The 27141-nt window shown below is 38.0% G+C and overlaps 1 protein-coding gene across 12 annotated transcripts in view; it reads left to right on the forward strand.

Moving 5' to 3' along the window:
• Positions 1-27141, forward strand: part of PDE10A (phosphodiesterase 10A) — a 656074-nt gene that overhangs the window by 517295 nt on the left and 111638 nt on the right. For all 12 annotated transcript variants that reach the window (XM_074397164.1, XM_074397168.1, XM_074397166.1 and 9 more), the window contains 2 exons: positions 15276-15396; positions 16678-16727. In XM_074397164.1, the coding sequence (XP_074253265.1) occupies positions 15276-15396; positions 16678-16727 (171 nt within the window). The remainder of the gene's footprint in view (positions 1-15275; positions 15397-16677; positions 16728-27141) is intronic.

Consider the following 27141-nt stretch of genomic DNA (forward strand, 5'->3'; position numbering starts at 1 on the left):
ATCTTAACAATGATTACAGACATAAACCATTTGTCTATTAACGTCCAAACTCCATAACAATAAAGTGATGCAGATGATATATAGAAGATACATTTCTTATTCCTCATTATGCTAGTAGGCAAGGAGTCATCTTATCTAAAAAAATGATATCAAATGATTATGACAAAAATGTTAAAAGTGGGAACTAAACACATTCCTCTTTCACAAGACTTTAAATTATCACCTGTTCTGCCACACCATCCTTGGCAGCCACAAACCGATGCTAGACTATAGATTTTGAAAACTGGTATAACAGAGGATCTATTTTAGGCCCATAAAGATGGGTGGTCCTAGTCCATAAATTCAAGGACTGTTTAAAGGTTGTTTGGAGAGCATTTCTTCATTGCGTTAAAAAGAATATAATAATGATCCAGTAATGTAGTAGATATGCATAAAATCCAATCACCTAGATGGTGGTTTGCTAAAGATGGCAACAAAGGCATCAGAATCTTTTTTGGTCATAGGTGTTTTCATGAGTTGACATTTTCTTGTTTATCTGTTCCCCGCTCCCAACAGGAGTTAAACTCCATGAGAATAGTAGCCTTATCTTATAATGCTTGAAGTATTGCTAAATAAATATTTGTTAAAAACCTTACATATGGTCATACCTAGATGATATTGTGGGTTCAGTTTCAGACTGCTACAGTAAAGCAAATATCACAATAAAGTGATCCACAAGAGTTTTTTGATTCCTCAGTGCGTATAAAGTTATCTTTATCCTGTACCGTAGCCTGTAAAGTGTATATATGCATTATGTCTAAAAATGCAATGTGCATTCACTAATTAAAAACAGGCATGGTGGCTCATGCCTGTCATCCCAGTGCTTTGGGAGGCCAAGGCAGGGGGATCGCAAGGTCAGGAGTTCGAGATCAGCCTGGCCAACATAGTGAAACCCTGTCTCTACTAAAATTACAAAAAATTAGCCAGGCACAGTGGCAGACACCTGCAATCAATCCCAGCTAATCGGGAGGCTGAGGCAGGAGAATCGCATGAACCTGGGAGGCAGAGGTTGCAGTGAGCCGAGACTATGTCACTGTACTCCAGCCTGAGCAACAGAGTGAGATTCCTCTGTCCCCACTGACCCCCCTCCCAAATAATAATGTATGGCTTTATTGCTAAAAAATGTGAATGATTATCTGAGCCTTTGGCAAGTTATAATCTTTTAGCTGGAGGAAATTCTTGCCTAGATGTATATGGCTTCTGATGTATTAGCATTTGGGTTGCTGAAGTTTGGGGTGGCTGTGGCAGTTTCTTAAAATAAGGCAAAAATAAAATGTGCTACATCAGTGGACTCTTCCTTTCATAGAAGGTTTCTCTGCAGCATGTGATGTGGTTTGAAAGCATTTTGCCCACGGTAGAATTTAATTCAATATTTGGGTTCATCCTTTCAAACCCCGCCTCTGCCTTATCAACTAAGTTTATGGAATAGTCTAAATTATTTGTTGTCATGTCAACATTGTTCCTAGCATCTTCACCAGGCATAGATTCCATCTCAAGAAAACATTTTCTTAGCTCGTCTATAAGAAGCAACTCATCTGTTCAAGTTTTATCATGAGATTGCAGCAATTCAGTCACATCTTCCAAGTTTCACCTCTAATTCTAATACTGTTGCTATTTCTGCCACATCCACAGGTTTTGTACTCTCAAAGTCGCCCATGAGGGTTTGAACCAACATCCTCCAAACTCCTGTTAACATTCATATTTTGTCAACTTCCCATGAATCACAAATGTTCTCAATGGCATCTGCAAAGATGAATTATTTCTGGAATTTTTAGATTTACTTTGCCCAGATCCATTAGAAGAATCACTGTCTATGGCAGCTATAGGTTTACAAATTTATTTCTTAAATAATATGACTTGAAAGTCAAAATTACTCCTTGATCCATGGGCTGCAGAACGGAGATTTTCTTAGCAGGCACGAAAACATGAATCTCCTTATGCCTCTCCATCACAGCTCTTGGGTGACCAGGTGCATTGTCAATGAGTACTAATATTTTATTTGAGATGGAGTCCCGCTCTGTCACCCAGGCTGGGGTGCAGTGGTGTGATCTCAGCTCACTGCAACTTCCACCTCCTGGGTTCAAGCAATTCTGCTGCCTCAGCCTCTCGAGGAGCTGGGGTTACAGGTGCACCAGCACACCTGGCTAATTTTCTTATTTTTAGTGAAGAAGAGGGTTTTTCCATATTGGTCACGCTGGTGTCAAACTTCCAGCCTCAGATGATTTACCCCCTCAGCCTTCCAAAGTTCTGGAATTGCAGGCATGAGCCACTGCATCTGGCCAAGTAGTAACATTTTGAAAGGAATCTTTCTTTGGAGCAGTAGTGTTCAACAGTGGGCTTGATTTTTGTTCAGTAAATTATGCCCAAAACAGATGTGATGTCCTTGTGGCTTTGTAGTTCCAGTTCTAGAACACAGGCAGAGTCAAGTTAGTATAATTCTTATTGGCCCTAGAATTTTTGCAGTGGTCAATGAGCCTTAGTTTCAACTTAAAGTCATTGGCTGCATTTGTCTCTAATAAGGGAGTCAGCCTGTTCTTTGAAACTTTGAAGCCAGACACTGACTTCTTCTCTCTAGATATAAGGGTCCCACACGACATCTCAATGTTAGAAGAATGTGTTGTCTTCTTTGCAAATCTGCCATTTAGGATAGCCACTTTCATCCATTGTCTTGGCTAGGTACTTCGGATAACTTGCTGCAGCTTCTTTATCAGCACTTACTGCTTCACATTTCACTTCTGTGTTATGCAGGTGGCTTCTTTCTTTGAACCTCATGAAGTAACCTCTACTAGCTTCAAACTTTTCTTCTGTAGCTTCCTCACATCTCTCACCTTTATAATTGAAGAGAGTTAGGGCTCTGGCTTAGGCTTTGCTGTAAGGGAACTTTGTAGTTTGTTTGATCGTCTATCCAGACTGTTAAATCTTTCTCCATATTGGCAATAAGGCTCTTTCTCCTTCTTCTTCATGTGTTCATTCGATTAGCACTTTTAATTTCTTTCAGGAACTTTTGCTTTGCATTCACAACTTAGCTAACTGGAGAAAGAGACCTAGCTTTTGGCTTGTCTTGGCTTTTGACATGTCTTCCTCACGAGGCTTATTTCTAGTTTTTAATTTAAAGTATGAGACGTGACTCTTTCACTTAAACACTTGGAGATCATTGTAGAGTTATTAATTGGTTTGTGTAATTTCAATGTTGTTTTGTCTCAGGATTAGTGAGGTTCAAGGAGAGGAAGGGAGTTGGGAGAATAGTTACAGATAATTAAATATCACTTACTGTAGACCATCTTAACTGGTATAATAATAATGAAAACGTGTTGAAATATAGTGAGAATTAAAAAATGTGCCGTGGAGACATGAAGTGAACACAGGCTGTTGGCAAAGCTGTGCTCATGGACTTGTTTGATGCAGGGTTGCTGTGCACCTTCCCTTTGTAAAACATGCAATGTCTACAAAGAGCAGTAAAGCAAAGCACAATCCGAATGAGGTATGCCTGTGCTGACATTCAGAAATACATCTTCTGGGAAAAGTACTTAAACTACCTCTTTCGTTTTCTTGATTTTCTCATGATTCAGCTGCCCTTGAAAGCTTAATCCTTTTCCACTAGCAGTATTAAACTTAAAAAAGTGCTACGTCAGTCAGCGATTTAATACCATTTTATCTCATGGATCCCTTTTCCCTAAACTTGTTAGTGTGAAAAGCTCTTTTCATCTGGTGGACCTTTTTGTCCTAAATGAGATTCATTAATTTATAAAAAGCTCTTTGAGGCCAGGTGCGGTGGCTCATGCTTATAATCCCAGCACTTTGGGAGGCTGAGGCAGGCAGATCACAAGGTTAGGAGTTCGAAACCAGCCTGTCCCATATGCTGAAACCCCATTTTTACTAAAAAATATAAAATTGGCCGGGCGTGGTGGCACATGCCTATAGTGCCAGCTACTAGGGAGGCTCAGGCAGGAGAATTGCTTGAACCCAGGAGGTGGAGGTTGCAGTGAGCTGAGATTATGCCATTGCACTCCAACCTGGGTGACCGAGTGAGACTCCATCTCAAAAAAAAAAAAGCCTTTTGAAAATTATGCTGTTCTTTTGGAATACTAGTTTTATTGAATTGAGCCGATGATGTATTTTCAAATTAGTGCCTCATTGATTTGCAGGATCCCTGCCTGTGTGCTTTCCACTTTAACGTGAATTCATTGTCCAGGGACAGTCCCAATAATCAGCCATGATGGTTTTGTCCTCCTGCCCTGCTTGCTCCTCTGCTACCCTCTCTTTTACTACTTCCTCCTGCAGTTTCCTTCCTCTGTGCTAGCATTCTTTAAGATGCATTCTCTCAACTCCTGAATTATGCTGCTCCTAAATCATACCTGATATGGTTTGGCTCTGTGTCCCCACCCAAATCTCACCTTGAACTGTATTCATCACCATGTGTCAAGGACTTGACCAGGTGGAGAAAATTGAATTATGGGGCGATTTCCCCCTGTTCTCATGATAGTGAATGAGTTCTCTCTAGAGTTGATGGTTTTGTAAGGGGCTTCTTCCTTTGCTCAGCATTCCTTCTCTCTCCTGCCACTCTGTGATGTGATGCCTTCCACCATGATAATTAGTTTCTTGGGGCCTCCCCAGTGATGTCTCAACTAAACCTCTTTTCTTTATAAATTACCCAGTCTTGGATATGTCTTCATAGCAGCATGAGAAGGAACTAATACAGTACCTTCCTTGCTCTCCTGTAATGCTTTGAAATAGCTCTGTGTAGCATTTCTTCTGTGCTCAGTTAAACTGTAGAACAAGTGAAGGTGGCTGCCTTTTCTCTTTTCCCCATAGTACTAGGATGAGCTCAGGGTGACTGTCTACTGGTCCTTTATTTGCTGTTTAGGATTTTCAAACTTTTTAAAGGAAGCATTTGCAAAAGGTGCGTGGCCTCCTCTGTGTTAACCCCAAGCTCTTCCACCCATGCCTGCATAGCTTGCAGATTTCCTTCATTGGTCATTACAGTTGCTCATTTGAGAGTAATTAGGATTTTTAGCCTATGCCATTTGTGTGATATAGATCACCTTTACTTTTAAATTCTTTTCCTTTAAAACGCCTAAATCATTTTGATAACTCTATTCTTAAGAATATAAAGCATGATACAAAAAAGGTTTGGCACCTTCTTGTAAAGTTAAACATATATTTATGCAACCCAGGAATTTTACCCTGATACTTGCCAAAGATAATTGAAAACCTGTGTTCACAAAAATATTTCCATAAGAATGTTCATAGCAGGCTTTATTCATAATAGCTTGAAACTGGAAACATAAGCATCCCAAATGTGCAACAATAATATGACAGATAAACAAGTTGTAATACGTTATTACAACAGAATGCTACCAGTAATGGAAAGGAACACACTGCTGGGACATACAGCACCATGACTGAATTGCCTCGACATCCTGCTGAGCCAATGTAGCAGGTTCAAAAGAGTTCATATTGTCTGACTCCATTTACAAATAATTCCAGAAGCTGGCAAAACTAATCTATGATGGGAAAAAGTCAAAAAGAGTGGCTGCCTTGGGGACAGGGATTGATTAGAAAGGGCTGTGGGAGAGACTTTATGAAGAGATGAAATGTTCTGTCTTGTTAGGATGTATGTTACAGGGATTTATGTACTTGTCAAAATATAATGAATTGTACATTTAAGATTTGTACATTTCAGTGTTTGTAAATTTTACCTAAAAAACTAAAAAATATTAACATGTAGTTATTACTAGTTTACTATTTGAAGTGGTGTGGCTTAGCAATTCTAAAACTACCTCTGTGTATCCTAGTTTTGAGAAGATATATAAGAATGTTAAGGATATTGACAGCCAGATTTCACATGTTAGGTGAGCTAATTACAAATATGGAAATAGGGAACACTGGAATATACACTGTAGTGTTTGTTTGGAACCAGAGGTATCAGAATGAGTCATGGTTTTTCATCTCTCCTTATATATGTATATGCCAGTAGACAAATGCATGCAGAATGACAGCATAAGCTTATATATGTATTTATGTGTGTGTTTTTGTGTGTGTATTTATATGTAAGCTTCTTTTATATATACACACATATGTAAGTATATTTTATGCATTAGCAGCATTGGCAGCAGTGTGATATAGCCCCAACTCTTGGATTTTAAATACCATTCTCTACTAAAAGGAACTGAGATTTCTTTGAGTTAGAAATGGCTGATTCAAGGGCCAGTGAGGTATATGACAAAAAGGTAAGGAAGTGTTGAAGGAATCATTAGGATGTGTCAAAAGGCTACAGGAGCTATCTTGAAGAGGTTTCTGCTGGCCAAATATGGGACACTTTGAGCATCAAGTTAAATGACAATAATAGGGGATCATATCCTGTTGTGTAAAATAAGTCTTTGATTCCACGTTCATATGGAAGAAGTCAGGGAGGGAGGCAGGCAGGCAAGCTCACTGTTCTTTGGATTATGGCTTTCTAGCTTCATCACTTTATTGTATTGCTGACAAAAACTTCAAAACTTGATACTTTTGGGGATTACTTGATATTTCAAAGAAAACTTGATACTACAAAGACAGTCTGAGGAACTGTTCTACATTGAAAGATACTAAAGAAACGTGACATGACTCCTAAATACCATATGTGATCTGGGATTTGAACTTAGATGGGTGGGGGGATAATGATCCTTTATAGGACATTTTTGGGACAACAGAAGAACTGTGAATTTGTTTTTTTAATCAGCTAATATTGTTGTAGAAACGTTCAATTTTCTGATCATGGTAACTGTATTTAACTTGTAAAATAAAGTTATTTTACTTGGGAAATTCACACTGAAGTGTTTAAGAATAAAGGGGCATACTAACTTGCTCTTAATATTAAAACATTTATTACGTGTATGTGTGTGTGTGTGTGTGCGCAGAAAGATTGATAGACAAAATTTGCTGATAGAATGCTAAGTCAAATAAGACAAACCAAATTATTGGTAAATCTTGGTGTCCTAGTTTAGCTGCTTTCATAAAATCCCCTAGACCAGATGGCTTAATAAACATCAGAAATGTACAATTCTGGAAGCTGTGAAGTTCAAGATCAAGGCAACGTCAGATTTGGGGTCTGCTGAGGACCCTCTTCCTGATAATAGGCAACTGTCTTCTTTCGGTGTCCTTACAGGGTGGGAGTGCCCAGTCCTTAATCCCAGTCATGAGGGCTCTGACTCCTAACCTAATCACTCCCCTGAAGCTCCCACCTCCTGATGACATCACACTGGGGTTAAGATTTCAGCAAAGGAATTTTAGGGGGCAACAGAGATACAGTCTATAGCTCTGGGTAAAAGATGTACAGGTATTTCTTGTACTGTTCCTGCAGTTTTCTGTAAGATCAAAATTATGTCAAAATAAAACATTATAAAAATAGAGAAAAGAAACAAAGGAATAATATAAAGAATCATGAGAAGATATTATTCCAGTACTAAAGTTTATATAAGAAACTGTGGAGCTCCTTTTTATGCCGTTAAATATTTATCCAATTTAACATTTGTCTCATTGTGCCTTCCTGTTCATTGCTGCCCTTCAAGATATGTTGGCACCACCTCATAGAATCACAAACTCTTGGTACTAACAGGGGTCAGAGCTTCCATGTGATTAATGAATTGCCTCTAAATTCTTTTGCCAAGTGGCTGTCTAATGTATGTTTACATAACTAATTCATTTTAGCAAGCATGGGAACATTTGTTCTTCCTATTAAACCAGCTTTTACTTTCTTCCTGAACCAATGATTAACACTGATTCGTTTATTGCCATTTTATTTTGTAAAATATTATTTCCCCCTATGCAAGAAAGTGGTTTTCCTCTGGTTCCAAAACTGTGTTCCAAATGTTCTGAGGCACCACAGCAGATATTCAAGGGTAATTCAGGATATATTAAAATTGCATGGGAAACACAGTGACATTTGTTGGACAGAACCTGATGTAGTTCAGTTTCAAGGTTAGCTTAATATAGTTCAGTTTTAATATTAGGTCACTATAGTTCTTTCCTTAAGATCATATCTTCGTGAAGCTGTGTTTTTAGTGGTTGCTCAAATAAAATGCAGGTACTGCATAAAGTCAGCATGGAACAGAATATGAGGATGGTGGTGTCCAATTTGATTTGGGAAATTTTGTAGCTGGTAACTTACTCTACTTTGGAATTTTAACTCATCTTGAATTATGAATGCTGTAGTGATACCCAATATAAACTTCTTGTAGGTTCTCTTAGAAAAAGCAGTGAAAGGACTTTATGAAACTAAAAATGCTGTAAAAATACAAGTTCTTAACATCTTTACTAGTATGCTTATTATAATTGTTATTAGTCAGCCCATAGAATTCATGTTTATTCAGTCGAATAGAAATTGATTCCTTAGTAAGTTTTCTTTATCATAGGATTTCCATAAGAGTGTCTTAGTAGTATTTGATTTGACATTCACATAATTTGTCTTCTCAGCTTTCCCTTTCATAACAGTCTTGATGAAAAACAGAATGACCACAAGGCTAACGACCAAATAACAATTTTGCTTATTCTTGTACATCTTCATGTGATTTTATATTTTACAGTATATTACACGTTGAGTGATTTTTAACTATGTAGCTAGACCTTTAATATTTGAAAGTTAATATGTCAATACAGAATAGTAATTATAGTCAAAACATTTTGCTATTATAATATTTACACAGTTATAATGAGCAACAAAAGGAAACAGGATGTGATGTGCTAACATATTCTATTAGATTAAATACTAGAATTGGAAACTTCTTTAATATAAACAAAAAAATTTTAAAACCTAGGTCATAGCTTATCTTAAAAAGTTAGTGTTGGAAAAGGAAGGTATTTTGCAGACAGTATAATTCAGCCTTCTTATTACACAAATGAGAAAACTAAAGCCCAGCGACGTGAAATGAAATCTCATGATAAACTTTCCGCATCCCAGAATGTCTTCTTGTTCTCACTTGTTTGTAACAACCCATTTCCTGTCCAAAAGAGGTGAAGAACAGCTGGTTATTGATCTCAGTACTGCACACAGGTCATTGTTAAAGAGCCTGTTCTCAGATTTATGTGGTAAGAGGAAGGAGTCAGTCGTGTATCATTTGTGTAGGGAATGAATGACAGAAAACTCACATTAAACTTGCTAATGCTCATTTCTTCCACATGAAGAATGAAGAATTCAGAAAATGTATTGGTTTGTTTAAAGAAATACCTAGTGATTTTTACACATGAAGGCTTTTGCATAGCTAGATCTAGGGGTTCAAAGTCTGTAGTTATGACTTAGGTCTCTTACTATCTTTTGGCTCAGCTTTCTTTTGGGCTGGCTTCATTTTCAGAGAAGCTCCTTTTAAGGACTAGTCTGTAAAGAAAACACAGAACTAGTGGTTGGAATAAGTGGTGAGGAAGAGAGGGTATGATAGAGGAGAATATTTTATCTGGAGTTTTTCAGAACTTGAAATAGCTCAAATAGGATCTGGTTCCAGATGATAAAGAAAATAATGTAAGTTTTGGTGCCTCAAACAATGCTGATTAGAATTTAGAGTGATTAGAATTTTAACTGTTCATGATTTTTATGTAAATTCTATAATCATGTAAATATCTATCAACAGGTTCCTATGTAAGAACAGGACTTAGACAAAATTCTGGGGCTAGAAAATAACTGAGAAGTTTTAGCTGTTAAAATTACATTTTAGCAATAAAAAGTCAAAAAACTGAGTTGGAGACGAGTGACTTACCATGGTCAAGTGTGCAACAAAGCAAGTAGGATCCAGAAGGCTAAAGGGAGGCGGGATCAGCCCTCAAGAATGTTAGGCAGCAGGTGTGCGAAGGGAGTGTACACACCTCAGAGAACCTTTTCTACAACGGAGACTCAGTGCTTGGGAAGAGAGCAGGGAGTGGCTACCATAGGTAAAAGCCTAGTAGCAGCAGTTAATAGTTTTTGAAGTTTGAAATGTAGCCCAAGAATTGCTTGACAGGTTTCTATTTTGCTGCTTTGGGTCATAGTAATGAATTGATTTATCCTGTTCACTTTACCTGGGGAGCTCTTCCCTCAGATTTCTCCAAGTCTCACTTCTTCAGCCTGTTCCTACGTGGGGATCCTTCAGTTGCAAGTTCTGTCTGCTGCTGAGTATGTCTGTTCCAGAAGTGCATTCCCAAACTGCACTCACAGAGGGTCTGTTTGAGAACCCATGGTGGCTCATTTTTGAGACAAACTTTGAACTGAAACTTCATCGATCACCTGATCTCCAAGATCCCCTTTGGTTGATAAACCTCATTGGAGTTTGGGTCTCTTAATAAATAGTGCTGCATTTCAGCCTGAGCAACAGAGCTGGACCCTGTCTCAATAATAATAATAATAATAATAATAATAATAATAATAATAAATAGTTAATATCAGGGTAGAGCTAATTTCCAGTGGTCCTCCAAGTCTAGTAATTCTGCCTCCCCCACAATATCCAGTGACTCAGACAAATGGCTGCAGACCTCTTTGGGAAGGGTGGGAGGAAGAGCTACGCTGTAAATTGTTGGCAGCGTAGCAAGATTCTTCTTCAAGGGGACCTTGCTTCCTCTTTCCTTGTTTAAGGAGTTCTGGGCCTGTGAATTGGCTCATGTCTGGAAATTCAATGACATATTCTGACTTTCTCTTGTGGTCATCAAGTCAGATTTTTGTTTATTTAATCCACAACTTTCCGTTTGGACAAATGAAAAAAGTACTTCAGTAGGCTGCCCTGTTCAGTTCTAGGGACACTGTTGTCTTTGTTTTGTGTTGCTATACCAGAATACCACAGACTAGGAAATTTATAAATAAAATAAGTTTATTTCTTACAGTTCTGGAGACAGAGAAGTCCAAGGTCAAGGTGCCTGCATCTGGCAAGGACCTTCCTGCTGCATCATCCCATGGCAGAAGGTGGAAGGGCAAGAGATCACGCTTTAGAGAGAGAAGAAAGTGGCCGAACTCATCCTTTTATTCAGAAACCCACTGCTGCAATAACTAATCCACTCTCCCAGTAACGATATTAATCTGTTTTTGAAGACAAGGCCATCATGACCTGATCATCTCTTAAGGTTCCACCTCTCAGTACTGTTGTATTGGGGATTAAGTTTTTAACACAAACTTTGGAAGATACACTTAAACCACAGCATTTCACTCCTGGCCACCAAAATTCCTGTCCTTTTAACATGCATTATCCATTAATTACATCGCAGTGGCCTCAGAGTTCTTAACTTGTACAACATCAGTCCAGAGTCTCATCTAAATGAGGTACTAACATCAGTCCAGAGTCTCAACATCAGTCCAGAGTGAGACTCATGGAACAATTCGTCCTGAGACAAACCCCCTCCAGCTTTGAGCCTGTGAATTCAAAACAAGTTATCTGCTTCCAAAATTCAATGGTAGGACAGGCATAGGATTGATATTCCCATTCCAAAAAGGAGAAATAGACAAGAAAAGGGGTAACTGGTCCCAAGAAAGTCCAAAACTCATCAGAGGAAACAACATTAGGTTTTAAATCTGGAGAATAATCTTCTTTGACTCCATTTCTCCCATTCTGGGCACACTGGAGTGAACGTTAGGCTCCCCAAGGCCTTGGGTATCCTTGCGTCTATGATTTTGTTGGAGCCAGCCCACACGTTGGCTCTCACAGGCTGGCATCTCATGCCTGAGCTTCTCCAGAGTTGTGGAGTTGCACTAGTAACTCTCCATCTTGGAGTCTCCGAGATGGCCTTGTTCCCATGGCTCCGTTAGGTATTGGCCTAGTAGGGGCCCTCTGAGGTGGTTCAGCTGCTACAGCAAGTTTGTCCCTGGGCCCCAGGCTATCTACTACATCCTTTGAAATCTAGGTAGAGTCTGCGGTTGCCCCATAGCTCATGCAGTCTGCAAGTTTGCAGTTAGTACCATGTGAATACCACTATGACTTGCTGTTTATGCCTTCTGGAGGTGTGGCTGGGGCTCACATTGTACAGAAATGCAGGGAGTAGAATCCTAAGTTTCCTGGTCAGGAAGAGCTTAGATTCCACGAACACCTTTCTGGAAACCTTGCCCTTGGGGCCCTGCTCCAGGCCTGTGATGGGCGGGATGGCCTCCAGGATCTCTGAAGGAGCCTTAGGGTCTTTATCCCATTGTCTTGATGAATAGCACACTGCTACTTTCCGTCTCTACTTAGCTCTTTAGAAAGTGGTCAGTTGCCCACAAACCCTTGGTATGTTTTGCTAAGCATGCCTTTTCACACTTAATATTGCCAGGCTGCAAATTGTCCAAATGTTTCCATTCTGCTTCCCTTTTAATTATAAATTCCACCTTCAGTTTCTCTCTACTAACATCTTACTATGTGCAGTTAAGAGTAGCCATGCAGATCTCTCATTATTTTGCCTTGAAATTTCTGCCACCAGATACTTGAGTTCATTGCTCTTAAGTTCTGCTTTCCATACACCCTGGGGCATGGCTACAAATCAGCCAAGTTCTTTGTGATTTCGTAAGTATGGCTTTTACTCCGCTTACCAGTATCTTGTTCATTCCCATCTAATATACCTCATCAGGATGGCCTTTCTCGTGTGCTTCTGCCAGCATTCTGATTGTGACTGCTTAAGTGATTCCTAAGAAGGTCAAAGCCCTCCCTGCAGCTGTTGTCTTTTTCTAAGTCCTCACCAGAATTTCCCTTAGTGCTTCCTTCATAGCAGACCAGGCTTTTTACCACCATTTCCTCCAGGTCCTTCTGGTCTCTGCTCATTTCCCAGCTCCAAAGCTGCTTCCACATGTTTAGATATTTGATACAGCCACAGCCCTAATTCTTGGTACAAGTTTTCTGTTTTAGTCCATTTTGTGATGCTATAATAGAATATCTGAAACTACGTAATTTCTTGGTACTAATTTCTTGGTGTAAGTTTTCTGTTTTGGTACAAGTTTTCTGTTTTAATCCATTTTGTGATGCTATAATGGAATATCTGAAACTAGGTAATTTATAAAGAAAATAAATTAATTTCCTTCAGTTTTGGAGGCTAGGAAGTCCTGAGTTGAGGGGCCTTCATTTGGTGAGGGCCTTCTTGCTGTGTCATCCCATGGCAGAAAGCAGAGGAGCAAGAGAAGATGTACAAAAGAGAGAAAGGAAGGGGACTCAAGTCATCTTTTATCAGTATCCCACTCCCGTGCTAACTAATTCACTCCCTCAATGACAGTGTTATTCTACTCAGGAGGGCTCTGCCTTTCAAAGGTCCCACCACTCAACACTGTTGCACTGAGGATTCAGTTTCCACAACATGGACTTTGGAGGAAACATTCAAACCATAGCCACTGTGATCAAGTAGCCATGGTGAATATTTCTGTGCTCAAACTCCTCTGTAGCTTTAGTTCTGTTGGTTGTGCTGGCAATACCCACGTTGTCTCTGGATGCTAAGTGCTCCCACTTGTCCTCTGCCACAGTAATATCCCATCTTCTGGGTGAATTCAAGGAACCCACCCAGATGGCAGCAGTTCCCACATTAGTTCCTGGCCCACACCAGAGCTGGGTATATATTTGCAGATGCCAGGGCTCCACCTTTAAATGTATTTCTCATGGCCTTGGTGAAGGGGCGCATCCCTAGGACATAGCCAGGGGATTGGCAAACAGGTCTCCCATCATCAGGCAAATCCAACATTCCAATCTTGCTAAGCCTTTGAGGGAAGTTCTGACGTTTCAACTTCATTGGGCTTTGTCCACTTTTGGAACAGATTTCACCCAACCCAGCACTAACATATTGAATCCAATTTGGTGCTCTGATGTCAAAGCCTGCCTTATTTACATATTGATTTTCTTCCAACTAGAATGTGAACTCATTGAAGACAATAGATGTAATGGTTCTTTCCACTGTTGACTAGAAGAGAGCCTACTATAGTGCATCGTCAGGATGGTCAGTGGTAGTTGTTGAATCAGGGACTGGTTGGTTCCTTATGTGTTCATTCAACAGATATTTATTGAGTATAGTGCTCAAGAATAACAGCAAGCCATAGATCTTTAGAAGTGGAAGTTATCTGAATGATTACGAAGAAGAAAGATGGCCAGGGTTGAGACAGCAAAGGTAGAGGGAGTTGGGGTGTGAGATGAAGTTTGGAGGTAGACAGTAACCATGCTTTGCAGCGTGTAGTGGGTTACTGTGTGAGGAGTTTTCGTCTGGTATTCCAAGTGCAGTAGGAAGCCCCAGGAGTGTTTTAAGTCAGAGAGTGACAGAATTCTATATTTCAAGTTTACAGTGCCTGTTGTTTGGAGAATAGGTTTAGTAAGACAAATTTGGGAGCAGGGAGATTAGTTGGAGGACTGTTTTTTATTCCTTTAGTGAAGACATAGTGTAGCTTGAATCAGGGCAGGGTGGGGATCGACATCTCCCTGTCCACCTGCTGTTGTCACTAGTGCTGTGATGAAGCCTTGTACTGTGGACATGCCATGGGGCTGCTGCTGTGGGACAGTGGCTGCAGGGCAAGCGTCTTCCTCTTGCTATGGTGGCAGGGTTGAAATCAGACCAAGGTGGAGCCGTATAGATGGAAAGGAATGGAAGGTTAGAGTGGCAGATAGGCCGCTTGTTTCACGCAGTGCAGTGACTGCAGCGGACTTTTCTAGCATCTTACGGAGTACACTCAGCAAGCGCTCGAACGATACTATGTTTACTAATCAAGTTGCCTAATATATATAAAACTTACTAAACAAAGTTAAAATGTGTACCACTTGCTATTTTAATATTAATAGGCTGCATAGATGCAGTCTATGTATAATCCTAAATAAGAAGTTGGCTGGGCGCAGGGGCTCATGCCTGTAATCCCAGCACTTTGAGCAGCTGAGGCAGAGGGATCACTTGAGCTCAGGAGTTTGAGACCAGCCTGGGCAACACGGTGAAAGCCCATCACTACAAAAAAATACAAAAATTAGCCAGGCATGGTTGTGGTGGTATGTACCTATAGTCCCAGCTACTTGGGAGGCTAAGGTGGGAGGATGGCTTGAGCCCAGAAGGTGGAGGTTCCAGTCAACTGAGATAGTGTCACTGCACTCCAGCTTGGATGACAGAGACAAACCCTTTCTCAAAATAAATAAATATTCATAGCAATTTTAATTTTCAATCTACTTGTTTTATAAGATAGATTATAATATTTCAATCATGCTATGTAGAAGTATAATGAACAGTTTAGTATATGAAGTTACATATATTAATAGTATGTTTTACAGACCAAGAAATTTTTATTATATTTTATTTAAACCGTGTTTTTTATTTTTAATCCAAAGTACCAAGATACAAATATGCAGGGAGTTGTATATGAACTAAACAGCTACATAGAACAACGGTTGGACACAGGAGGAGACAACCAGCTACTCCTCTATGAACTGAGCAGCATCATAAAAATAGGTAAGAAACATTTTGTGTTCCTCTTAGAAAAATTGGGCCAAGATTCTTTTACAAAAAGCAGCAAAGAATAATTTACTGTACTAAGAGGCAGATGAAAGTCATTTATATTTACTTCTATTTCTGGAGTAAATTTGAAGTGAAAATATTTTATTGTGAAGTTACCAGAGTGAGTCAAACCTAAAAACTTCTAAATTATCTAATCCCAAATATCTGCATGGTATATACATGTAATATACTATTCTTTCTAATTAACACCTAGTTTCCTTTGGAAAGTATACTTTTATTGAATTAAATCACATCTTTATAGGAGATATTAATTTTAAAGAGAGAATAAGCATATTAAATGTATTTGGGTAAATGACAATTTTATTACATAGACCATGTAAGAAATCTTCTATGTTCTGAACAGAATGGGGAAAGTTATATCAAAAAAGTACTATTTTAGAAGGATGCACTTATTTTTCGGACATGATTTTTCGGAAGGATACACACTCTGACAATTGTATCTTTTTTAAATTTGAAAATCAAAATATTGATGATACCAACCATAATGATTACATTTATTATTTTATTTAACTATAGGCTGTACACTTGTGTATGCGTATTATATGCATTAACTGACTTCTTTTTATTATGGCCTCATGAGGTTGTCTTTATTATTACCACCATTTTACTGTTGAGAATGCTATAGAACAGAGGGGTTAAACATCTTACCCAAAGTCACACAAGTGAAAAGCAGTTAAGTAGGGGTTTAAATTCAGGCAGTCCCTCTAAGACTTACGCTGTTAACTGCTTTAGTTGCCTTCAGATGACCCTGAAGCAATTTTTGGTAAGTTAAATTATGTTTGCTTCAGTGACAGTTACAGATGAATACATCAGCTTTTTTGCTTGATGCTTATTTTGGTTATTTAATATTATAAATATCACTTGTGGTATTTTAAAGACTTTAAAACCTAAATACAATTCTCAAATTTTAAAAATATTCATCAATAATTCTGAATGCTTAAAGTCCAACAAATATGTTACTACATAGTACATTGATTGCTATATGCATTTGAGGATGTTATATCTTAAATTTTATACTCACTGATGAAAAATATAGAAGATATTTTAATGATGCTATTGAGTAAAGCTATAAATGATTTTGTTCCGTTTACTGCATGACCATTGATTCTGTTAACAAATCAACTTGAAAGACATCTGCCTGCCACCGTAGAGAATGCATACATGTTAGATTCTCCCATTGAGCTCAGTTTCTTCCTTTTCTTATTACTTTGGCAGCCACAAAAGCTGATGGATTTGCACTGTATTTCCTTGGAGAGTGCAATAATGTAAGTATCTAAATTTAGATTTTGGTGCTCTAGATAAGAAAATATCATAAGCTCTTTTTTTAAAAAAAACCACAAACAGACATTTCATAAATAATTACTTTTAATTTAAATTGATTTTGTATTTTGTTTCTATATTTGGTTATTACCAGTCAAGAATTTTACTGACATGGCAACATTTAGGCATAAAATTTGTGTGTGTGTGTGTGTGTGTGTGTGTGTGTGTGTTTCTTTAGCTTTGGTTTGTGGCACCCTACATTCTAAATGAGTTTCTAGATTAGTGTTTTGTACAAAAGTGGTTTGGCACCGTGAGCTGGGATGTTGTAGAGGAGTGCCTGTGCCCTCCCTCCACATGATCTACGGTAGAATAAAATGAGAACAAAAAGTTTAACATTTTTCTGAGTGAGTTTTAAAGTTTTTGCAGATGACTGAAAGTTCTAGGGTATAGTCCCAGGACTCTGAGTCTACATCTCTAAGCTGCCTTACTGTAGTAGACTCAGGCCAGTCAAGGCATGAGGATTCTCAGCTGTGGCTGTTCCAGTCTTCTGCCAGCAGCCCGGATTCTGTGTTTCTGGTCTAACTTACCTGGGACACAGTCCATCATAAAATGCAACATGCACAGGCACTTTCCAAAGTATTTCAGATGTTCAACTACTGACATTTTATTTTTGGTATGGTGTTAATTCTCAGCAAACTAACACAAGAACAGAAAACCAAACACTACATGTTCTCACTCATAAGTGGGAGCTGAACAATGAGAACACATGGACACAGGGAGGGGAACATCACACACTGAGGCCTGTCTGGGGTGGGAAGCTAGGGGAGGGATAGCGTTAGGAGAAGTACCTAATGTAGATGACGGGTTGACAGTTGCAGCAAACCGCCATGGCACATGTATACCTATGTAACCTACATGATTTGCACATGTACTCCAGAAATTAAAGTATAATAAAAATAAATACCGTATGCATATTTTAGCATAATCTGAGCCAATAATACTAATAAATTTTAATGTAGAAATTTCTTTACTAATTTATTTGGAAGATTTTTACTTTGCATTTCTTATGTATTAGGCATTAGTATTTGAGATTTGGAGTGTATTTTTGCAATATGCTACCTGTATTCTTGAGTAATCAAGATATATGTTATTTACATTATATACAGTGTTACTAGGAATAGAGACAAAAGCATTTTGAGATTTTTGATAAGACTCTTAAAACAGTTTTGCAGAGTGTGTAAATAGTTACACACAAATGTTTATTGGGTGATTTCATTAACTTATAGCTTATTAATTTCCATGGCCATTGTTTTCCCTTGTATTGTAATAACTTATGCTTATTACTTCACAAAATTAAAGACTGATTTAGGGCAAGGAACTTTTTGCATTTATTCTTGTATTTCCCAAGCCCCACTCCTAGTGCCTTTCATATAAGCAGTCAGATAATATTTATTAATTTGAATTACTCAGATATTACTACCACTTTATTTCAGACACTGGTAGTATTCTAAAATGGCTAAGCTACTAAAATAACAAATGTATATTTTTTCTGTGCATTAAAAATTATTTCTAAAATGTTGAACTTTTTATTAAAAGTTAATAATTTCTTTTAGAAAAAAATTCTACAGTTTGCCATTATTTTTTATTGGCTGATAGGTGTGGAATGCAGTGTGTTGTGGGTCCACATCGCATTACTCCTCCTGAGTCACCACTAGCAGCCCCTAGTGTGGCCACACAGCTGGGCTCACATCCACCCCTTTACCCTCGGGTCTCTAGTTCATATCAAGGGTGGACATGTGGCCCATGAGGGCCCCAGCGGATTATTTGCTAAATCCTGTATCTTGGACTTAGCAATTATAGCCATTTACCTGAACAAAAGTGGTAACAACCCTGAAGTTGAGGCTGCCTCTGCAGGGTGGTCTCTCCTGCCCTGTAGAAAGAGAATAGAGAGAGCTGCTAGGCAGAGACCAAGAGGTGCAGGCACCGGGCACCCTGTGGGCTACAGTGGATGGGAGCCCAAATGCTGACTTCGCAGGGCTTGGATTTAGGGTCCAAAATCCACATTTTTAATCACTTGGCTTTTAAACTAATTTTTTTTTGCTTTACTTGCAGACTTTATACATTGACCTCAATGAAGTGGTTTCCTCTTACTATTCAGCAAAAAGCTTTTCTGTCTACAATATCTAAATTGTAATTTTATGTATATCAGTTTGAATTATTTCATCTTGTACTTACGTTTTACTTTAGTAACTTAAAGGACTTGGTACAATATCCTGTCAGTTTTAATCTGGCTTCTTATTCTAAACTCCTAAGGTCAGTCAGTTTATTCTGCACGCTTCTCTCTAGGGGCACTGATTCTCTATTCTTTCTTTCCTGCATCTCAGGGACTGAGTCTGTCTTCTTCAGTGTAATATCCCTATGAACAGCAGAGTACATAGCAAAATTACAGCTGTCTCTGAGCTGCCCAAGTCAGATCCCACTGTGTTTTGCTTTCTCAATGTTATATACTTCTCCTTCATGGAACATAACTGAGTCTGTGATTAGGTGTTTGATTTGAGTGACTATTTGTTTATCTGGCTTTCTTGCTAGAATGTAAGCTTCATGAAGGTAGATACTTTATCTGCCTAGGAGGATAATTCTTGGGGATAATTACTGTGTTTTGCTCACTCTATTTTCCCCTTTATGCATTCCCCCTTCATAGCTAAGCCCTTATTATTTTGTTAACCCAGGGATTTCTGTGGGTAGGAAGGAGACATTGCATGAGAAGTCTGAAATTCACTCAAGTGTTTCTTTAGATGTATTTGGATGATTACTACTTTCTTTGTTCTTCTTTCTTCTTGTATCTCAAGTAATCCATTTGGGATCATTTTTCTTCCATCTGAAATATAACCTCAAGAATTTCCCTTAGTAAGAGTTTGCAGATGGAAAGCTCTCTCAGTCTGTGTTTGTTTGAGTTTGTCTTTATTTCACCCACTTTCTTGGAATGTATCTTTGGTAGTTAAAGAGTTCAGGTTGATAGCTCTCTGAATATTGACTAAAATAAAGATATTGTTTTTTAATTTATTTTGGTTTTTATTTTAGTTTTTTATTTCCTGTACATAGTTTCAAACTTGTCTTTTATTTTTTGAAATACATTAACTATTCTTCTATGTTCTTTTGAATTCACGGTTTCATGGGTTTTGTTTCCTTTAACTCTGACAGGTGGTGACTACTTTGCTTATGTGTTTTATGATTTTCTTTTTATTTTTCCTTTCTCTCTCTCTCTCTTTTCTCTTTCTCTCACTGTGAATTTATTATTCCTTAGGCCCCTTAAATGGATACTCTCAAGGCTTGTTTGAAGTGCCTTTCCAGTTCCTTTTCGGAAGATAGATTTGTATATGTTTCTGCTAGTCCTTGAGGTACTGATTATCTAGTTGAGATTTTTTTTTTTTTCAGGCTACAAAATAGTATGGATTCGAGAGTCAAATCCACATGATACACAATTATGACTTCTCAGAGGAGATTTTTATTTTCCTCCCAATACTAATTTCAAAATAATTTGGTTTCCTTGCAGCTTCTTTGCTAGGTTAAGTGTATTTGTTCTTCGACCTAGGATGAATGTTTGGCCTGTTGCCTGTCCTGGCCCTCTAAAGCGGTCTCTATTTAGACTTCCCCCACAAAAAGGCCCCAGCTTTTCTCTCTTGTCATCTCCTACTCTTCATGTGGCTTTCCCTGGAGAAGACCAATCTATTCAGTCCTTAGTTAATATCCTCAAGAGATAGCTGGCTTTGGGATCTGGTTACATCCCACGGTTCCTTTATTTACTTCCTTTTAGATTTCTGTGGATTCCTCCCATTCTTCTCAGCCCAGCAAAGTAATATAAAAGATGGGTAAAATATATTTTATGCAGCCTTTAAATAAATTTGAAATTGTTTTTGCAAAAGTGTCAAATGATTTAATCTGCTGTATTGATTGCAATAGAAGATATGATTCTAAAATGTCACTAACCATATTAAATAAAACATCTCTTGCATTGGTAAGCAAATACCTGTATATATTTTTGTATTTCATCTTTTGCACATGAAAGGTAGCATATTATACATAATTATCAATCTTTAAAAATGTGTCTTGATAGCAAAAAAAGTCTTTCTTAAGTAACTCAATTTCACAACAAAAATTATATACTTTAGTGACAAGATCATAATAAAACTCAAATACACTGAGAAAAATTTTTGTCCATATCAACAAATACTAAAGGCTAAAAAAAGAAGGGATTATACAGTTTTTACACTTATGAAAGTACTAATTTCTTCTCAGTCAGTAGAAATAATTAAATTTCTGAAATTGATGTAATGAGAAATATAACTTAAATAGCATTTAAATATGTCAGAAGTTCTGATAGAATTTAAAAATGCACATTCATATAACCAGAGAGGAAAAAATCTTCTATGTGTTTTCTTCGTATCGAACATTTAGCAGAAGATAAAAACAAACTAAATACGAAAAAGCCCTAAAATTAAAGTATAAAATATTACTGTGGAAATCATTATGTGATTGTAACAAAATTACTTGTAAAGAAGATCCAACTGTTAAAAGAAGAGAAATTAAATCAGGTTAAAAAAAACCAAACTGTCTTTTATTCTGGTGCATTGAAGTTTCTGAAGCAAAATGAAGAAAAGGAACAGAATTGAAGTAGTATTTTGCTTATTGAGACATCATGAAAACAACTTAGAAGAGTTTATCAATATCATTATTATTTATCTGGATAATATACATATTAAATTCAGTATATTAGGTTAGGATCTACCAACTTGTGGTTCCTTTTCTTTTCTGGGCTAGACCCTACTATAGTGTATTTAATGTCTATTTAAGAATTCTTCATGGGATTCCTATAATGGCTAAAAACAAAGGAGATTGGAGGGCTCAGAAGAAGATAGGAAGATGAGGGAAAGTTTGAAACTTCTGATAGACTTGTTGAATGGTTGTGACCAAAATGCTGATAGTAATACAGACAGTGAAGTCCAGGCTGAGGTGGTCTTAGATGGAGAGAAAGCCTGGCTGCTCCTAGCCATGCACAGTCATATGTGTTCACAAAGAGAGAGGGTCTGAAATGGGAACTTATATTTAAAAGGAAAGCAGAGCCTAAAAGTTTGAAATATTTGTAGCCTGACCATGTGGTAAAAAAGAAAAACCTATTTTCTGTGGAGAAATTCAAGGCATCAGCTGCAGAAATTTGCGTAAGAGGAGCTAGATGTTAATCATCAAGACAATAAGGAAAATGTCTCCTTATTTCAGATTTTCACAGCAGCCCCTCCCATCACAGGTCCAAAGCCTAGGAAAAATGATTTCATGGGCAAAACCCAAGGCCATGCTGCTCCATACATGGCACGCTGTGTCCAGTCACTTCAGCTGTAGCTGTGGTACACAGAAAGCAAGAGTGTGGGAGCCTTGACCTAGATTTCAGGGGTTGTATGGAAATACCTGGATATCCAGGCGGAAGTCTGCTGTAGGGGCAGAGCCCTCATGGAGAACGTCTGCCTTGGGGCCCCCCACATAGAATCCCCACTGAGGTACTGTCTAGTGGAGCTGTGAGAAGAGGTCCACTGTCCTCCAGACCCTAAAATTCACCAACAGCTTGCACCATGTGCCTAAATAAGCCGCAGGCACTCAATGCCAGCCTGTGAAAGCAGCCACAGAGGCTGTAACCTGCAGAGCCACAGGGGCAAAGCTGTGGCTCTGGACTTGTGAGTGCACCCCTTGCATCAGCATGAACTGGATAGGAAACATGGAGTCAAAGGAGATTATTTTGGAGCCTTAATATTTAATGACTGCCCTGCTGTGTTCTGGACTTGTTCAGAACAAGTTTGTTTTGGCCAGTTTCTTTCTTTTGTAATGGGTGCATTTGCCCAATGCCTATACCCCCATTGTATCTTGGACGTAACTAACTTGTTTTTGGTTTTACAGGCTCACAGATGGAAAGGCCTTGCATTGTCTCAGATGAGACTTTAGACTTGGACTTTTTTTCTTTTTTTTTTTTTTGGAGACAGATTCTTGCACTGTCATCCAGGCTGGCATGCAGTGGTGTGATCTTGGCTCACTGCAGCCTCCACCTCCTGAGTTCAAGCAAGTCTCCTGCCTCAGCCTCCTGTGTAGGTGGGACTACAGGTGCATACCACCATGACCAGCTAGTTTTTTTTTCTGCATTTTTAGTAGAGATGAGGTATGGCCATGTTGGCCAGGCTTGTCTCAAACTCCTCACCTCAAGTGATCCACCTGCCTCAGCCTCCCAAAGTACTGGGATTACAATCATGGGCCACTGTGCCTGGCCGTGAGCTGGACTTTTGAGTTAATGCTGTAGTGAATTAAGACTTTGAGGGACTGTGAGGAAGACCTGATTGGTCTTGAAATGTGAGAAGAACATGATATTTGGGAGGGGCTGGGGGCAGAATGATATGGTTTGATTCTGTTTTCACACCAAAATCTCATGTTGAATTGTGATCACCGCATGTCAGAGGAGTGACCTGGTGGGAGGTGATTGGATCATGAGGGCAGACTTCGCCCTTGCTTTTCCTGTGATAGCGATTGTGTTCTCATGAGGTCTGATGTTTAAAAAGTGTGTGGCACTTCCCCTCCTTGTACTCATTCTCCTGCTGTCATGTGAAGAAGTCCCTTGCTTCCCCTTTGCCTCCTGCCATGGTTGAAAGTTTTCTGAGGCTTCTCCATCATGCTTCCTGTTAAGCCTATAGAACTGTGGCCAATTAAACTTCTTTTCTTCATAAATTACCCAGTCTAAGGTAGTTCTTTATAGCAGTGTGAGAACAGACTAATATACAGAGAAACCAATTACGACACTGACAAAAAAAAGAGAAACATAATTATATATGTTTAATAATTTTAAAGCAGGCAAAACAATAGATAGAATGAAAATGAGAAATTATGAGGGATTACTTTTACTAACAAATCTGAAAACCTAGATAAAAATGAAGTTTTCAAGGAAAATATAAATTACCCTATTAAATGCAAATCGTAATAGAAAACTTACTAGTCCAGTAACCAAGGAGCGAATTGAAGACACTGTTAAAATATTACCTTTCTGCACTGGTCATCACCAGGCACCATAGAGATGACTGTAACCCAGGGAGACACTGATGTCCCCGCAGCCTGGGATCCTGTGTCTACATTGTCCGTTTGCTACTGGGGAAGCCCTTTAAGAAGGGGGATTTCTGTGTTCATGCACTTTTTCAGAACTTGGGAAAAAGAAAACTTCCCAGTAAGTAGTTTAGCATTGAATTAATTTTGGTTCTGGAGTTAGGTTGTGTGAGTTCTCTTTCACCCCTTAGTAATTGTGTAATTAATAATTATGTGACTTGGCAAAATTCTTAAACTTTTTAATCCTTAATTTACCATTTACCATCCATTAGTTAAATGTTACACCATAAATACTGTTTGTTTAACAAACCATTTAAAACGTCTGCTAAATACCAAAAAACTGTGCTAAATTGCTGAGCATACAAAAATAAAAATAAAATTATTTCTCACATCAAAAAATGTACAACCAGTGGGGAAGACAGAGAAATCAACCACTAGTTACAGCATGTGATTGTTATGTGCTGACAGAGAGGAGCTCAGTTTCTATAATCATGAATTTGATGGGGCTGCAGTATGTGAAAACAGACTGGCTGATGAGACAGTATTTGAGTGGGAATTTAAAGACCGCTCACTTAGTAGATAAGAAGGGGGGAAAAAAGGAATGTCTTTTGGGCAGAAGAAGCAATTTATGCAAAATCTGGAGTTAGCAAAGAAAACAGTGTATGTTGTATCCTGGCCATAGCAGTGTCTGCCATAGACAAAGTGATCTTGAGAAGTTTTCTGGGAAAAAATAATTTTTTCATGACTGAATTTTTGCTTAATTCGACTTTCATCATTTTTACAGCTATACTTAGTCACATATGTAACATACTTGATAATATTAGCCTTACAGTTTTTCTACTGTAATCTGTCAGAGTGTTTATGAAAGCCGAAAACCTTGTGTACTTTATACCTTAAAAAATTTAATTCAAAAGTATATTGCTAGTTTTATGTATAGGTTATTCTTAAAATAACCTCTCCATAATTTACAGGTTTGATAAGTTAGCTTAGTTAAGAAGTTTTTTCTTATTTTTATTTATAAACATGAGCAGCTAGATGACTATGGAAGTCCTAGATTTATAGAATGTTAAAGCTAAAAGAGCCAGTACAAAATTTTTTCATATTATTATTTTAGTGATGAGGTAACCGAGGTTCTCATATGGGTAATGACTGTCTGAGTTCACACCCCTAGTCAAAAACTAAAGTCCAGACTCTCATTCCAAAGTTACTGTGCTTTCTGTAAAGAGCAGCTATGCTCTCTCCACCTTAATACAGTACCTCTTTTAAGAGCATGGCTTCCGCATGCCCCTTTGTTGCTTGATTTTTATTACCCACATACTGGGGAGAACAAATTTCAGTTTTATTACTTGAGATACAATTGGGAAAAATGGAGGAGCAAAAGAATCTTAAGTTTCACCTTCAGTATGTATATGTTGCACATTCACCTGAAATACTGCATTCTTCATATTCAGAGCTGGTAGTTTATAGTAATTGTTTGCCTTTTTCAAGTGCACGGTGAACTTCAGCAGATTTATGTTTAAGAATTATGCAAACAAAGTTAGTCATCCATATATCAAGTTCCAGGTAACTGTGGGAACTGTTTACTTACGGCCATTTACATAGATCTGAATTTGTTTACTATCCAGTGCCATCTAGTGTCTTATAAGGATAATAGCCCATTGGTAAACCTAAATACTCTTTTCCTTTTGAAAAAGTGTTTCTAAAATTTAACTGTTTGTGAGTTGAAGTCTTAACATTGAAATGAAATGAAGTCTCATGAATAAAGTGATCTTTGAATTGTGTATGGAATGAAAGATGGAAGCAGGTTTTAATCAAGTGAATTAAACATCTATTTGGTTGCTAGCAATGAATTGGATTTTTCTATTTCATTGAAAGATGGTGTTTTATAAATTGTATTAGTCTATTATCTTGTTCATTTTCCATCAAATCTATTTATTTTCTAAAGTTTACATTTATATAATTTGAATGTTTTTTAATTTTTTTATGAAACTGACCAATTGATTATGACTTGTGCTCCCAATCTTTTCTAGTTTAAGGCCAGGTGTGGTGCCTCACTCCTGTAATCTCAGCACTTGGGGAGGCTGCGGTGGGTGAATCACAAGGTCAGGAGATCGAGACCATCCTGGCCAATGTGGTGAAACCCTGTCTCTACTAAAAATACAAAAATTAGCTGGATGTGGTGGCGCATGCCTCTAGTCCCAGCTACTTGGGAGGCTGAGGCAGAAGAATCACTTGAACCTGGGAGATGGAGGTTTCAGTGAGCCAAAGATCACCCCACTGCACTGTACCCTGGCAACAGAGTGAGACTCCCTCTCAGGAAAAAAAAAAAAGAAAGAAAGGAAAAGAAAAGAAAAGAAATATATATAAAAATTTGCTCTTACCACAAAAATATCAGCTACTTCATAATGAGTTGCTTAGAAAAATTTAAAAGCTGATTCCTCCCCTATGACTTCCTGGCCTCTGATAGGATTATTTTCTGCTCTTTGGAAAATCTCATCCACGCTAGTTGAGAGGTGGAGGGACTAGTGGTTACCGTCACCTCTAGAACTCTCAAATACTGAAGAACTGTGGCAGCCTTTTGTCAAGGTGATGTCCTGAAGGCAGGTACTTTCTTCTCTGGAAGGGTTAGAGGTGGTTAATGTTTGAAACTTTAAATCTTTTCCTTGTTTTTTTTTTCAGTTGTAGTTTTTATCTCTAGGCTCTTAAAAAAGCTTGTCCTAATAAAAGGTTTTATATATTTATGCAATAGCGGAGAAGGAGCTGATCTTAGAGACTCAGTTCAACACTGGATATTACAGATAAATTCAATATTGTAAATATATGTATAAGAGTCTTAATACTTTCTAAAATAATGCCTGATATTTTCATTCGTATAGTGAGCATATGGTTTTTTATCTTATTAATCTGAATATTCCAGTTAAATCTCTTAAGTCAAAAATTATATTGATTTTGAAAAATCAAATCCTTATTATCTGTGTAAATGTCTTTCAAACTTACTTACCTCAATCATTTATTAATGATTTATTAATGTATTCATGTAGTTACCTCACCAATGAGAAATGCAAAGTATGTATCTTTCTTTTTTTCTTTTTTGAAGCAGGGTCTCGCTGTGTCGCCCAATCTGGAGTACAGTTGCACAATCTTAGTTCACTGTAATCTCGAACTCCTTGGTTCAAGTGATCCTCCCACTTAAGCCTCCCAAGTAGCTAGTGCTACAGGCATGCACCACCTCACCCAGCTAATTTTTTAAATTTTTTGTAGAAATGGAGTCTTGCTGTGTTGCCCGAGCTG

This window comes from Saimiri boliviensis, chromosome 4 (genome assembly GCF_048565385.1).
Source record: "Saimiri boliviensis isolate mSaiBol1 chromosome 4, mSaiBol1.pri, whole genome shotgun sequence".
Classification (NCBI taxonomy): Eukaryota; Metazoa; Chordata; class Mammalia; order Primates; family Cebidae; genus Saimiri; species Saimiri boliviensis.